Below are 14488 nucleotides of genomic sequence, written 5' to 3'. Positions count from 1 at the left end.
GTCAACAATCACATGGAATAAAGAAGGAGTTGTACATTGTTTAGGTTTAAACTTCTAGTAATGATAAACTTCATGTAATAATTTGTGCCCCCTGCTGTACAGTTTACACAACACCAGGAGTTCAGACAGCACAAAACCTACATTCAGGTGCATAAACAAAAGGTAAAAATCCCTATAAAATGGCAGATTTGTTGGATTTGTGGAGAGACAAAAACTCGGTGTGTGTGTTTTATCTTTCCCCAAAACACCATTAGTTATATACAGTTTATAGCACAGCACTGTTGTGAGAACTGACCTGATTGGTCAAAAGGTGTTGATTTATTTTCTCTGACAGCATCTCACAAAATGTTCACTACTAATATTAACGTGCTTAATCTCTTATTGCACTGACCATATTTATATATAACTAGCAACAGATAAAAATCATGACGTAATATTCAGCATATATATGAAATAAAATACCGTCACGGCAAAATAATCAGTGTTGTTTCGGTAACAGCGACTTGAAATAATGCCACACGATCGAGACGGTTTTCGACGAGATTTATAAAATACACACGTTAAGATACATGAATAAAAATACAAACATTGCAGCAAAGTAACAATCACAAATCGCATCAGAAAGTTAGACGTGTACGTCGTCCGTAACGTTTATGATGTTTACAATGCGCGGTTTCGGCAGGATGAGAGTCTCTACAAAGCTTTAGAACAAACAAACAAAAAAAAACACACCGTTCTGAAAGGAGCCGAACGTGGAAAAGGCACGAATGATATTTACAATGACATCCGCCATACTGTAGGTTTAGACACAAATCCAAGTTTAATTTACCCCAAAGACTAAACTGACTAAACCCCTAAGACTAGCTGAACAAAACAAAGCAAAACAAAACACAAAAAACACGATCGGTTCAGTTTTCCACGAAAGCCTGGATTAGGATTGAGTTTAAGATTCACAAACCGTGATAAGGCAAAGTTCACTATGTAGATGTATCCGCTGACTTTTTTCTACGTGTTGTTTTTGTTTACTTTTAATGAATTCACTATTACCTGAATTTGCAATAGACCCAATTACAACAAAAAATGTAGAGTTTTATTGTATGTGGCAGTGAGAGCTGTTTTTATCAGTCTGAGAAATTACTCAATTCATTAAAAATAAGTTATAAAATTAAAACAAAAACATTAAATAAATAAATAAATAAATAAATAAATAAATAAATAAATAAATAAATGGCACAATACTACTTTTTCTGAAATTTATATCAGCCAATACCCACATTTCCCCAACACCATACTGTATGCCCCAGTATAAATTATATAAAAATTGCCATTTGTTATAGGATCTGATATCTTATGTTTTCTCTGTTTTTTTTCTCCTGGCATTAGCCTGATACTGTATATTACTTCACATTACATTTACAGCATTTGGCAGACTCTCTTATCCAGAGCGACTTACATTATCTCATTTTTTATATATATATATATATACACAACTGAGCAATTGAGGGTTAAGGGCTTTGCTCAGGGGCCCAACAGTGACAACTTGGTGGACCTGGGATCGAACTCAGAACCTTCCGATTGGTAGCCCAACACCTTAAACACTAGGCTACCACATACCATATTACTGGATGTATGCCATATTTAATAAATAAACAAACAAATAAACAAACAAACAAACAAATAAAGAAAGAATTTTCCAACTAGTCTGTAGTTCTACCCAAATGCAAAAGTGAGGTCAGAGTGTATTTTTTTTTTTTTACATATTTATATATACTTATATTTTTATCCAGGCAGTAACTCCAGCGTATGTAAGTAAACGTTGTAAAAGTTTAGCAAACTAACTACACAGCATTTGTAAAGCCACACAGACGTCCAAAGCTTTAATACAGGTACGTGTATCTCGATCTGAATGAGATTTGGATTTATAACACTAATGTAAGTGGAGTTATACAAACGAGCATCAGGACAGCATTGAAAGGTTTTGACACCATCACTGAGTGCACCCCCATCTAAGGGCATCGTCTACGTAAGATAAAGGAGAAACATTCGTACAAATTTTCGTTTGATAGAAATTTGCAAACTTGAGCAGGAGAAACGTTTAGGCAACAGCGGTGGAAACACAAGCACTAACTCTACGTTCACATTCGGCCTCCGATCCGTGATCTGGTGGCGATCGTTTAATAGGAGTGTTGTTTAAAAAAATGAAAGCTCCATCCATTGTTATTTATTTTAGTAAAACTGGCCACAACACTGTTCTGCTTCAGCATCTTAGTTTCATGTCCGCAATCATTTTCACATTGTCTTTTATTATTTTGTTAGAAAGAGCTGGAAAAGTTCCGGAAGAAAATAATCGTCTAAAGAAAGAAACTTTTAAGTGTTTTTTTTTTATTATTATTATTACTAAAGCCACATATTGGAGAAAAGAGAGCTGTCTGAGAGAGATTATATAAAATTATATATATATTAGGCTTGTGCAATATTATTTGATCGTATCTCCAATATATCCGTGATATCCAGTGACGTTTACTCAGAGAGTTAATATTATTATATATATATATATTTTTTTTGTTTGTTTCCTTCAGCATTAATGAGACCCCCCCCCCCCCCCGGAAATTAAACACATAAAACGTTCAGATTACAGAAGATTTCAAACTGATCTGGTTTCTGCACTGAAGTCATTATACTTTATAAATAAAAGCTCACTAACGTGATGTTTGTGAATAATACATTCACTACAGAGTCACTTTAAATATTACAGATAATAATAGTAAGAGTAATAAACAATAAATAATTAAGTACCGGACATCAATTTGTTTAATTTTAATATTAAATCACATTTTTTTTTCTTATTTTGTTTTCTTATTTTTTATGTACATTTTTTTTTTCTGCACAGCAAGTGGAATGTTTTGGAGAGATGGTGATGGCGCCGGACTTCGTTTTAACCCTGAGAACAAAGTTTTGGCCCTTACAGCCAATTAAATATGTGGACTGCATGTGGTCCGGCTAATCCTTCTATTTATCTGTGGTCCTGAGGAACTGTGGTGTCGAGACTTGGATGGTAAATTTAGACCCTTATTACTTAACACTAGCAGCTAAATGGGACAAAGTGAAATGTTAAGAGAAAAAAAAAACCCTAAAGTAGGACTTTGAACTAGACTGTGAAGACAAACTCGAAGCACTTTTGGCATTTCACACAGACACAACACCGAATGGCGAGAACGCACCCAGATGAGTGATACTATAAATACAACTGTCCCGCGTATCGACAGCAAACAGCACGGTGTAAACGCTAGCACAAGAGATAATCCCTCGCTTTTTCAGCTTTTGGCAGTGAAAACATATTTCAAGTATCGTCATGTCACATGTATTTTGTACACAGATTGTACTTCTCTAATTTGCGTTCATTTATTTTTTTTAAATGTGTGGCGGTCTGGGAAAAACTCGACTTTTCCACAGACGTAAAGACCCGGCGAGCCTAAGTTTCAGTTTGTATCCAAAAAGCGACCTAAATTCACTGCTAGTTCGAGTAATTTGGTTCCTTTTCTGAGTTAGCAGCTTATCGTGTTACCGTAACCTTCATTTACCTCATGAAAGAATCGACTGAACCGAATCGTATCAGTGCCGAACTGAATCATATGTTTTTACGCCCTTGTATCGTCTAAAAGAGGAAGTTCAATACAGCTAATACTTAGAATAATAATACTTAGAACATATAAATACTTATCACAAACACAACAAGGAATTACAACAAGGCTAAGTCTAACCTTGAGGGAAACTTCGGCCACAATTAGAAATGTTCTGTGAGAATCGATGCAATGTAAATGTTCGCACTTCGTTTCACGGACGTCTGTAGTTCAGTGAAGTGTTTTCCCAGAACGCCACACGCTTACTCTTCAAATAAATGTTGTACCGATAGCTTACATTCCTGTAGGAGGTACTGTACTGTACATCCGGTCTACACCGAGGCTTTCGAATACCAAATTTGATCACGCCCTTGATCACGTCATTTCGCTCACGTGTTAGCACGATCGTCACACACTTGAAGAAATTTCCTAATGGGTTTATTCACTCCTTAGCACCCGACGAGCTCAGAGTCAAACATACAATATTTAAACGATATAAACGACTTTCTAAGAGGTTTCTGTTACAACCGCTTGTGTGTTCGTAGCTGAGGCTTTGTGTGAAAGCAAGAATTCACACATCATGATAACACCGCTAGCATTTTGTGTTGTTTCCAGCATTTCCAGAGATTGTTCATATTTAGGCCACGCCCACTTCAGATGTAATACTAAAACTAAAGGTTTGAGTGACATCTGAACTCGGAATAAAGTCATTTACAAACTTTTGAGATACAAACTGGTGTCACGACCACGACCTCTATGAACGCTAGCTAGCTGAGAACCGGCGCTAGCTGATCATGATTTTATTATGTATTTACATATTTATATTAATTCCCCACAGATGTGATGGTTTGAGGACACATTTTCAAGTTGCGGGAGAGATTTCTTTGGTAGTTTTTAGTTAGTGGTTGGAAATTCTGCGAGACAAAATTTAATCAAGCTGAATAAAGATCGATTTAAATACAGATTCGGTTTGTGATTAGCAGCACGAAGGAGACGCTAATCAGCATGGGGTCACAATCCCCTAATGATCCCCTAATGATCGTGTGTTTTTTAACTTGTACTGAAAAGGAAATTTTATTATACCATAATGTTTATACGAATAAAGACTGAACTCTACAGTCCCGCCCCTTGGGGTTCCCCTGAGTACGTTCCAATCCAGTGGAAGTGAGCAAGGGCATGTCAAGAAGAGTACTGAAACAAATCTCGTTCAGAATCAAGCGGAATCAAACCTAATGTTTTCTCTGAGATGTTCACAGAGACATTGTGTACGTTAGTCCCAGCCAGTGGCTTGACCAGGGTTGCCAGGTTTCAGCACAAAATTCAGACAGAGCTTCACTCGCTCCACTCCATAAACCCCTTTTTACCTCTTTACAATCTATCAATGACATACAACAGAAAAGGTTTCTGTTCAACATAAACACAATATCTGCATTTACACTTTGCCTTTGTAAACAAATCTGAAATAATATCTGAAAAATGGCAACCCGGTCATTAACTGCCCTGTCTGCTCTTCTTCCGCCAAGCTGAGGGCAGTATGATTGTTTCTAGACAACCACTAGTGGACTTCTAGTAGTAATGGATGCAGTTTCCATTTTTCACCACTAGTTTTAAAGGAGCTCCAGCTGTTAAAGAGCGACAACAAGAACAAAATGTCGCTTACTTTAAACATGTCAGCGAAGTTTAAAATGTACGAAGGTGTTCATGAGGACTTATGATTAACATTTGCTCAACACCACCTGTGATTCGATTAGTCCCTGATTGATTAATAAGGACAAGACGTGTAACTGTGCTTCCCAAAGCAGTGTGTAAACCGATTAATAACAAAATGTCAGATTTATCCCGTTTTTAACCCAATTAGACCTTTAGATTACATACACTGTCATACACTCAGGTAAGTATGTGTGTGTGTGTGTGTGTGTGTGTGTGTGTGTGTGTATGTGTGTGTCACCGAGCGGTGCTGGTCTGTTGATTGCCAGGTGTGTACAAGTACTTCCAGATGGCGTAGTAATGGATGCCCGCCCCCATGGCAACAAACAGGTGCCATATGGCGTGCGCAAAGGGCACCACTCCATCACTTTTAAAGAACACCATCCCCAACACGTAACACCCACCACCAACCAACAGCTCGCACACACCCGACCTGTCCCCCTGAGAGAGAGTGAGAGAGAGAAAGAGAGAGAAAGAGAGAGAGAGAGTGAGAGCGAGAGTAAAAGAGCGAGAGAAAGAGAGAGAGAGCGAGAGAGAGAGTAAAAGAGCGAGAGAGACAGAGGCAGACAGAGAGAGAGGGAGAGAGAGAGAGAGAGTAAAAGAGCGAGAGAGGGAGAGAGAGAGAGTGAGAGCGAGAGAAAGAGTAAAAGAGCGAGAGAGAGAGAGGCAGACAGAGAGTGAGAGAGTAAAAGAGCAAGAGAGAGAGAGAAAGTGTGAGAGCGAGAGTGAGAGTGAAAGAGAGATAGAGAGAGAGTGAAAGAGAGAGAGAGAAAGAGAGAGAGAGAGACAGACAGACAGAGAGAAAGTGTGAGAGCGAGAGCGAGAGTGAAAGAGAGAGAGAGAGAGAGAGAGTGAAAGAGAGAGAGAGAGTGAAAGAGAGAGAGCGAGAGTGAAAGAGAGAGAGAGGGAGAGTGAAAGATAGAGAGAGAGAATGAAAGAGAGAGAGAGTGAAAGAGAGAGAGAGAGAGATGAGAGAGAGAGAGTGAAAGAAAGAGCGAGAGTGAAAGAGAGAGAGAGAGAGAGTGAAAGAGAGAGAGAGAGAATGAAAGAGAGAGAGAGAGAGTGAAAGAGAGAGAGAGAGAGAGAGAGATGTGTGAGAGAGAGAGAGATAGAGAGAGAGAGAGAGAGAGAGAGAGAGAGAGAGAGAGAGAGAGAGAGAGCATGAGAACAGTCATTTGAGAAACAGTCCATATATTGTGTGTCATGTGACTGGACACTTACCATAGACAGAATAACCATCGCTGGAAAGACTCCCATTGCTGTGTAACAGACCAACTCCACCACTTTATACCTGCAACACAGTCAGAGACGAGACGCTGGTCTGAGTGTCAGCTGCTTTTGCTGCACTTTCTGACCTCTTACTGTAACATATCTCTAACATATCTGTAACATTTCTGTAACATTTCTGTAACATATCTGTAACATATCTGTAACATATCTGTAACATATCTCTAACATTTCTGTAACATATCTGTAACATTTCTGTAACATATCTGTAACATATCTGTAACATTTCTGTAACATATCTGTAACATATCTGTAACATATCTCTAACATATCTGTAACATTTCTGTAACATTTCTGTAACATTTCTGTAACATTTCTGTAACATATCTGTAACATTTCTGTAACATATCTGTAACATATCTCTAACATATCTCTAACATATCTGTAACATATCTGTAACATATCTGTAACATATCTCTAACATTTCTGTAACATATCTGTAACATTTCTGTAACATATCTGTAACATATCTGTAACATTTCTGTAACATATCTGTAACATATCTGTAACATATCTGTAACATTTCTGTAACATATCTGTAACATATCTGTAACATATCTGTAACATATCTCTAACATATCTGTAACATATCTGTAACATTTCTCTAACATATCTGTAACATATCTGTAACATATCTGTAACATATCTCTAACATATCTGTAACATATCTGTAACATTTCTCTAACATATCTGTAACATTTCTGTAACATTTCTGTAACATATCTGTAACATATCTGTAACATATCTGTAACATATCTGTAACATTTCTGTAACATATCTGTAAAATGTTCAGCACTCTAACAGGCACGAGGAAAGCTCGAGGTTCCTGTAAATCTTCACACATCCAAATAAACCTCGCAATATCAACCAATCAGGACTGAGAATTCTACAGTTCTACAAATCAGTTTAATGCCTGATCGTGTCAGTGTTCTTATTCACACACACACACACACACACACACACACACACACACACACACACACACACACACACACACACACACACACACACACACACAAACAAATTCTACACCACATAATGATTAAGCAGGAACATCCCTCTACCTCTATTCCTCTTTCAATCTCTCTCTCCCTTTTTCTCACACACACACACACACACACACACACACACACACACACACACACACACACACACACACACACACACACACACACACAAACCTCTCGTGAAAGAAGAAGACATATGCAGTTCCTCCAGAGGCCATCGCCCAGACAACCCAGCGCATGTGAGCGGCCCATGGACCGAGCTCCCGTAAAGTCAGCCTGAGAAACACACACACACACACACACACACACACACACACACACACACACACACACACACACACACACACACACACACAGTATGATTTACTTTACCAAGAAAGTTCCAAATGTAAAAAAAACTCTCTGTAATTAATTAAAAAAGGTAAACAACAATGTTGTGTGTGTATGAAAATCTCTCACCAGGGTGTGTAGGATGCAGCTATGAAGAAGTAAATCACCATCCTGTCACACATGTGGAAACACTGCTCGACAGACCTAGAGAGAGATAAATGTGCACCAGGGAACTAAGGCGACAAAATATTATTCTGCAATAAAGCCATGACAGTTTAGGGGGAGTTGTGGAAATTCAACCCACATGTGTGTGTATGTGTGTGTGTGTGTGTGTGTGTGTGTGTGTGTGTGTGTGTGTGTGTGTGTGTGTGTGTGTGTGTGTGTGTGTGTGTACCGCATATGGCTCTTCTTCCAGGTGATGGTGTGGAAGGCTGTAGAAATGATAAAAAGGCTGGACAAGCCTGCGCCATAGAGCCACGCTGAAATCTCCTCCCAGTGGTCATCAGAGAGGAAGTAGAGCAAAAATCCCCCCAGAATACTGGGAATGATCCAGAGCTGTGAAAACACGTCAAGGTATTAAACGCCTAGATCAGACGTAGATCAAACAAAAACCATCCAACTAACGAACCTGTCAATCCGGGGCCTAGATTAAACTCCACTTGTGGCCGGTTATTGAGGTTAAAAAATAAAAGAGTTCTAAATTGTTCCACTAGGGGGCAAACTAGAGCAATAATCTCACAGCCATTAAAGAATTGGCTAAAAACCTGCCAAAAAAAAACCTTCTGCTGAAACAACTAATTCAGACAACAATTTAATATTTATCTATCTATCTATCTATCTATCTATCTATCTATCTATCTATCTATCTATCTATCTATCTATCTATCTATCTATCTATCTATTTATTTTACAAAACACCACTTTTGCAAATGTATGTTCATTTAAAACCAGTTATTTATATGTTCTTTGACAGTAAACTGATTTAAATCCCAGTCCACTTCATCTAAAACCCTGACCCACATAAATATTGTAGAATAATTCTGATTCTTATTCCCTAAATTGCCAACGATAAAACACAGTGATCGAGTTCTGAAAACCAGAGCTGCTGCACGTGGCTCACCGCGTGTGTCGCACAGTTAGCTGCGTGCTCATATTCGGTCGGCTGATACCTCTTATTAGCTGGTGCGCGGCTGTTCATAAATCTGTGAAGAAAGAAGATGGTTCAGTGCAATTTCATATTCACACCCCGCTTCAACCTCCAGGGGGCGTGTCCTTAAGAGGTAAACGTTCAACTACACGAGTTTTACTTCTCTTACAGTTATATCAAGCAACTTTCTAATTAGGATGAGTTTTCTCCAGGGTTCCTGTAAGAGACACCGAACAAACACAATCCAGAATTTAACATCAATGGTCACGTCAGTAAACTTAGTTAAAAGATCAAATAAAGGTTTTTTTCTCTCGTTTTCATTCTACACAAACCCTGAGATATAAATCCTGTGTGTGTGTGTGTGTGTGTGTGTGTGTGTGTGTGTGTGTGTGTGTGTGTGTGTGTGTGTGTGTGTGTGTGTGGCATGTGATCGCTGAACCAGCCGGTCACGTGACTGATCGCAAGTCGAATTAAGCCGCTGCTGCTGCGACTTGCTGCCAGGCCTCACAGTTGCTTGGCAACAGTTGGTAACCATGGAGAAGGATGACTGAGGATTTCAGCATGGACATGATGTCAGTGTCGCCATGGAAACGTCAGATTTGCAGACACTGAGACAGCAGCAGGGAGTGTGATGGGAAAACCTGAATGTAAAGATGTATCCCAGAATCCTTTTCTGCGTTGGGTCTGAATGTGTTTTTATCTAGATCAGGGATTTCAGCTTCCGCCTTTTCGTTTGAACTTCCCACAATTTTGGAGAATGTCTATGTGACTAACAGCTCACACACAGAGACACAGAGAGAATAAAAATAAAGAGGTTCAGACCTATGCGGATACAGTAATCCTGATACTAAGTAATCCGGATGTCTAAGCATATGGATCCAGATACTAAGTAATCCAGAACATCCAGATGTGCAGGCGTAAAGAGATCCAGATTTGTACAGCTGAACAGTTGAAGGAATCCAGATGTGCAAGTCTAAAGAGTTCCAGACAGATTTGAATTAAGTGGCTTAATTAATCCATGTGTGCCAAGCAGACGAGATCAATCCAGATGTGTGTTCTATGACACGGATAAAGTCTCCGCTGTAAATGACACGCGACAGTCAAGCGTAAAGCTGTAAACCGAATTGCTGTCAGCGCTTTCTCAGAAACATCATGACTCTAAAACTGCCCTGTTAGGCCACACCCACTTCTAGATACATAAACAGATACCTCTGATTTTCACTCCTGCACTAGAACACGCCTTTGGCACCATTTTGTCTCGTTCTCTTGTCATCTGAGACTTTAACAGACTGAACGCGTTGAAACTGAAGTACGTCTCATGCTCAAGTCTGATGATCTACTGTACAGTCCGTCTGCTCGAACTTGTGATGTCCGGGTTTAAGCATAACGGAAAAGAGTAAGATGTCCATTAAGGATAAGTGTGGAAGTGTAAATAGGAAGTCTACACTCCAGTTCGTGCAGAATCTTAGCAGCACTCACATCATGCTCATAATGCTCTCATTTCTATTCTTACTGACCCAATACAGCAGCCGAAATACCCGGCCTGGCAAAATTACACCTGCTGCTTCCCTCCTCTTCTAACCATGAAGGCATAAATCACACCTGCCTAGGTTCAAGTGTCCAGATGTGCACCTAGCATGAGCATCACTAGGTAACAGTTTAAATGTGTCCAGGAGCGTTCGATTAAAGACATTGACATGTAATGGCAATAAAGTTGTCATGTTTAATGAATTCATTCGGATAAAAGTACAATCCAACAGCAAGATCGATCCAGATGTGCAAACTAGAAATGTAGACACATCTGTACACCTAGGATAGAGAGAGCCAGGTATGTAGGTTTAGCATTTCAGATGACGTAAAAAAAAATTTGATTATAATACGTGAATAAAGTAATCCAGATTTTGCAACATTAACGGGATCCACATACACACAGGAATGAAAGGAATCCAGATGTGTAGGAATACAGAGATCCAGACGCATGTGGATTGTAATCCAGATGTATAAGCATTAAGAGATCAAGATGTGAAGTAACTCAGATGTATACAAAGAAAAAGGATCCAGATCACCCAGATGTGTACAACTAGACAGCTCGAGTGGCTTAATCCTAAATAAATCAATCCAGATGTGTTCATTTGAGAAATATATATATATAGTTAAAAAAAAAACAAAAAAAAACACCAGAAGTGTTAGTAATAAGCTCGGTGTGTTATGTGGAGGCGTAGGCTCTGGATACAGAGATGTAGAGCTACAGATAAACAGATCTTAACATAGTTTGTCCTTTCAAACCCTATCAGGATTAATAAGATCCAGATGTGCACAGCTGCAGAATGAAATCGCGTGGAGATCAAAACGAATGAATTGTACTGATAAACTGATTCAAACAGCAATTTTAAATAAAGCAAATCGAGACGAATCCAGGTGTGTACGAGTTATGTAATCCAGATGTGATCAAGATAACAATGCACAAGCCACATCTGTATGAATGTAGCCATGACTGATGCTGTTACACACATACGTCATGCACGCAAACATAAGCTTAAGGAAATGAAACAGTTCCTTTACAAAATTGTAGAAAATGTAAAAAAAAAAAGTAAAAACGGACAGATATTAAAATATTGATGTAAATGTTTACTGGAGACTTGCGTTATTCAGCTTCTTACCTTACAAGATTCATTTAAACAATATGTACCAATATAGAAAGAGAAAAATAAAACTATTTGTTAATTTAAAACTTAATCCAGGGGGAAAAAAACAAGAAAGTGTCCAGCTTTAATTAATCGTCTCCCGAAGCATTCATTTTATTCCGAGCATCACTTTAGAGAGGGAAAAATAAGCGAACCGACTCTTTCGCCGAAGAGCCGGAAGTCCTGAGGTCGCGTCTCAATCCGATGTTTCCTCACTACACTGTGTAAACAATGGGGCTTGTGCACTACGTAGTGCACTAAAGTGATCAACTGGAGCCGTTTTGAGACGCAGGACATTGTAACGGTTTCAACGCAAACCACAGAGAGGGATGTCGAAGAAAAAAAAAAAAGAGAGACGTTATGCAACAAAAATACGCAGTTTTACCTGTTAAACACTGAGATTACGCTTATTTGTATAAAATAGGTTTGCTAAATACATCCAAATTAAATAAATTAGCTTAGCTCAAGCTTCTACACGCTGTAAAGCAGTTTAAAGTCTAGCTTATTTTTCATTGAATGAAGCGAGTCTCCAGCAGAGGGCGCTGTAAACTTTTCTAGTCTTGTTCAGAATTGTTTACCACACAATAGCATTTTATTAAAACTTTAATCAAGTCAAGAAACTTGCCATTCACACCATATATAGCTGTTGCAGTACACAGTGAAATGAGACGTTTCTCCAGGATCATGGTGCTACATAAATCAGACAGAGCTAAGGATTAATAAGTAGCCCTTAAAGTAAGTGTATCTGTGACCTGGTGTACATGCGAGACACAAGACAATACACAAATGCATCACCGATCAGTGTAAATACTGTGTGTTCAGACAATATTGTTTGTGCAGAAATACTGGAATGAACTCATTAGTGTTATAGTAGCAGTTTCATGATATTGTAAAGCATTTTGCAAAGCAGCAAGTGACTGAAACTGATATCACGATTAAGGTACAGATTGATTCAGAAAGGGGAAAAATTATACCAAAATAAAAGATCACACTGTAGAGTGAAATGTCTGGTTCTGATGTACACATGTCACGGAAGTCAAATGTTACAATCTGTTCATTCAGGAAATGAAATGAGAGCGGCGATGCATCGGACCCCGAACAGAACACCGGTTGTGATCAGACTTGTCTAATGAACAAAATAAATAAAGGGAGCCTTTTGGAGTTCTGAATTAAAATAAAAAACTTTATTTTTTAATGTAAGGAATCAAGTCAACATGCAGTTTGAAAAGAGAAGAATCCAAAATTCAAATGTTTAACACATGTAAGGATGTTCCTCAAGCATGATGCAAGATCTTGGACTCCTGATGCGTTTCCATCTGCAGAAAGAAAAACCATGATTGTTAAAAGTTTGACAGAAAACAAAAAGGGAAACACAAAAGGTTCAAATGTACAAGCCTCAGGTTCAAACGTATAATCAAAGACTGCAGCGCAGCCCTCATAGTAGGTGTCAGAAAAATGTTTAAGCGAGTCATCAACAGCTGGTGTAACGTCAAGAACGTTCTGGAATACCAAGATGCAGCTTACCTTGGACTAAAGACTTCGACCAAACGGGAAGCATCAGAATCTGTAAAGAATGAAAAACAAACAAGTTGAAGGCAGTTAAATGAAAGAACAAAAAACCCAGTTATTGTTCCTGCTGTATAACTGTTAAAGCATCAGGGAGAGAGTTTATCATCAGATCCTTTTAACATAAGGGCCAGATAAACAAATTCTCATCATTGCCTTTTAATCTGGTGTTTTAAAGAACGACGCTGAATAATTTCCATCCAAACCTGAGACTGTTGATATCCAGGCTGATAAACTCTTGATGAACAGAAACCGCTCCGACGTTCCTGCCACTTTACATCCTGGTTACGAACAAATAAAGCAGAAAGTTCAGTCTCTGACAGCCAGATTACAGACATTACAGTTTACACAAGTTTAATGAACCTCAGAATATAAACTATAAATCAGGGACTGCTGAGCAGCCCTCATACGAGGTGTCAGAAAAATAAAAAGGAGTCATCAGCGGTTCAGAAAAGGATTTATATAAAAACAACTATAAAACCTAGTAAAAGTTTATACCTAATAACTCAAAGGAGTCTCCAGACAGCACACCATCCAATCAGAGGGCTGCTTCATGTTTGAGAACCAATCACAACGCAGAAGGCGGGATCACGTGTTACTCCAGTTATTTAAGCCACGTGAGTCTAGAAAAGTGGAAAAAAAAAATTAAACAAAGTTGCATAAACAAAATCTTTTAAAATTCTCACCTTTACACCAAAAGCGTAGTTTAATCATTGACTGAAGTGGAGTAGCAACATTCCTTAGCTAAATAAAATACCTATTTATTTTTTATACTATATAACTCATACTTAATTATTAAAAATAACTTCTTATAGCATTTTCAGAGCACAAAATAGCTAATAAAACACCAGCGAGAAGAAACACCTCGAAAAACAGATGAACCACGTGGGCAAAAAAAATGGCGCCCAAATGGCCCCATAGCACACAGTATGTTCATAAATAATAAATAATAATAAAGACAGTATTAATAAAGAGCCTGAGATTCGCTTTTACTTACATGAAGCTGTACAGCTGGAGGAAGGTAAAGAGACAGAGACGAAGGTCCACATGATGAAGATCCACGCAGAGAAGAGAAGGAGAAACACCTTCAGACCTCCTTTCATAGTCTCTCTTCTTCATGATATCAGATAGCAGAGTCAT

At 38.5% G+C, this 14488-nt stretch overlaps 2 protein-coding genes, 1 long non-coding RNA gene and 2 other non-coding genes across 5 annotated transcripts in view; all 5 read right to left on the bottom strand.

Annotated features, from left to right (window-relative positions):
• Positions 1-5697, bottom strand: part of radil (Ras association and DIL domains) — a 30040-nt gene extending 24343 nt beyond the window's left edge. The window contains exon 1 of the mRNA XM_047803367.1: positions 5569-5697. The gene's annotated coding sequence lies outside the window, so the exon portion shown is untranslated. The remainder of the gene's footprint in view (positions 1-5568) is intronic.
• LOC113661890 (monocyte to macrophage differentiation factor 2) lies at positions 5519-12261 on the bottom strand. The gene is made up of 7 exons (XM_027176413.2): positions 11759-12261; positions 9072-9153; positions 8346-8506; positions 8081-8155; positions 7796-7897; positions 6549-6618; positions 5519-5768 (listed from the first exon to the last, which is right to left on the bottom strand). Exons 1-7 carry the CDS (start codon positions 11770-11772, stop codon positions 5565-5567), a joined length of 708 nt encoding a protein of 235 aa, XP_027032214.2. The 5' UTR covers positions 11773-12261; the 3' UTR covers positions 5519-5564.
• Positions 12262-12944: 683 nt separating this feature from the next.
• Positions 12945-14488, bottom strand: LOC113661904. Its single transcript, XR_003445130.2, has 5 exons — positions 14346-14488; positions 13847-13971; positions 13555-13629; positions 13307-13346; positions 12945-13098 (listed from the first exon to the last, which is right to left on the bottom strand). It is a non-coding gene; the product is annotated as an uncharacterized LOC113661904 (long non-coding RNA).
• Positions 13174-13262, bottom strand: LOC113661940. The gene has a single exon (XR_003445142.2). It is a non-coding gene; the product is annotated as a small nucleolar RNA SNORD60 (small nucleolar RNA).
• LOC113661939 lies at positions 13708-13795 on the bottom strand. The gene has a single exon (XR_003445141.1). It is a non-coding gene; the product is annotated as a small nucleolar RNA SNORD60 (small nucleolar RNA).

Source organism: Tachysurus fulvidraco, chromosome 18, assembly GCF_022655615.1.
Source record: "Tachysurus fulvidraco isolate hzauxx_2018 chromosome 18, HZAU_PFXX_2.0, whole genome shotgun sequence".
Classification (NCBI taxonomy): domain Eukaryota; kingdom Metazoa; phylum Chordata; class Actinopteri; order Siluriformes; family Bagridae; genus Tachysurus; species Tachysurus fulvidraco.
Note: the sequence above shows the minus strand (reverse complement) of the source record. Positions and strands in the feature narration are given on the sequence as shown.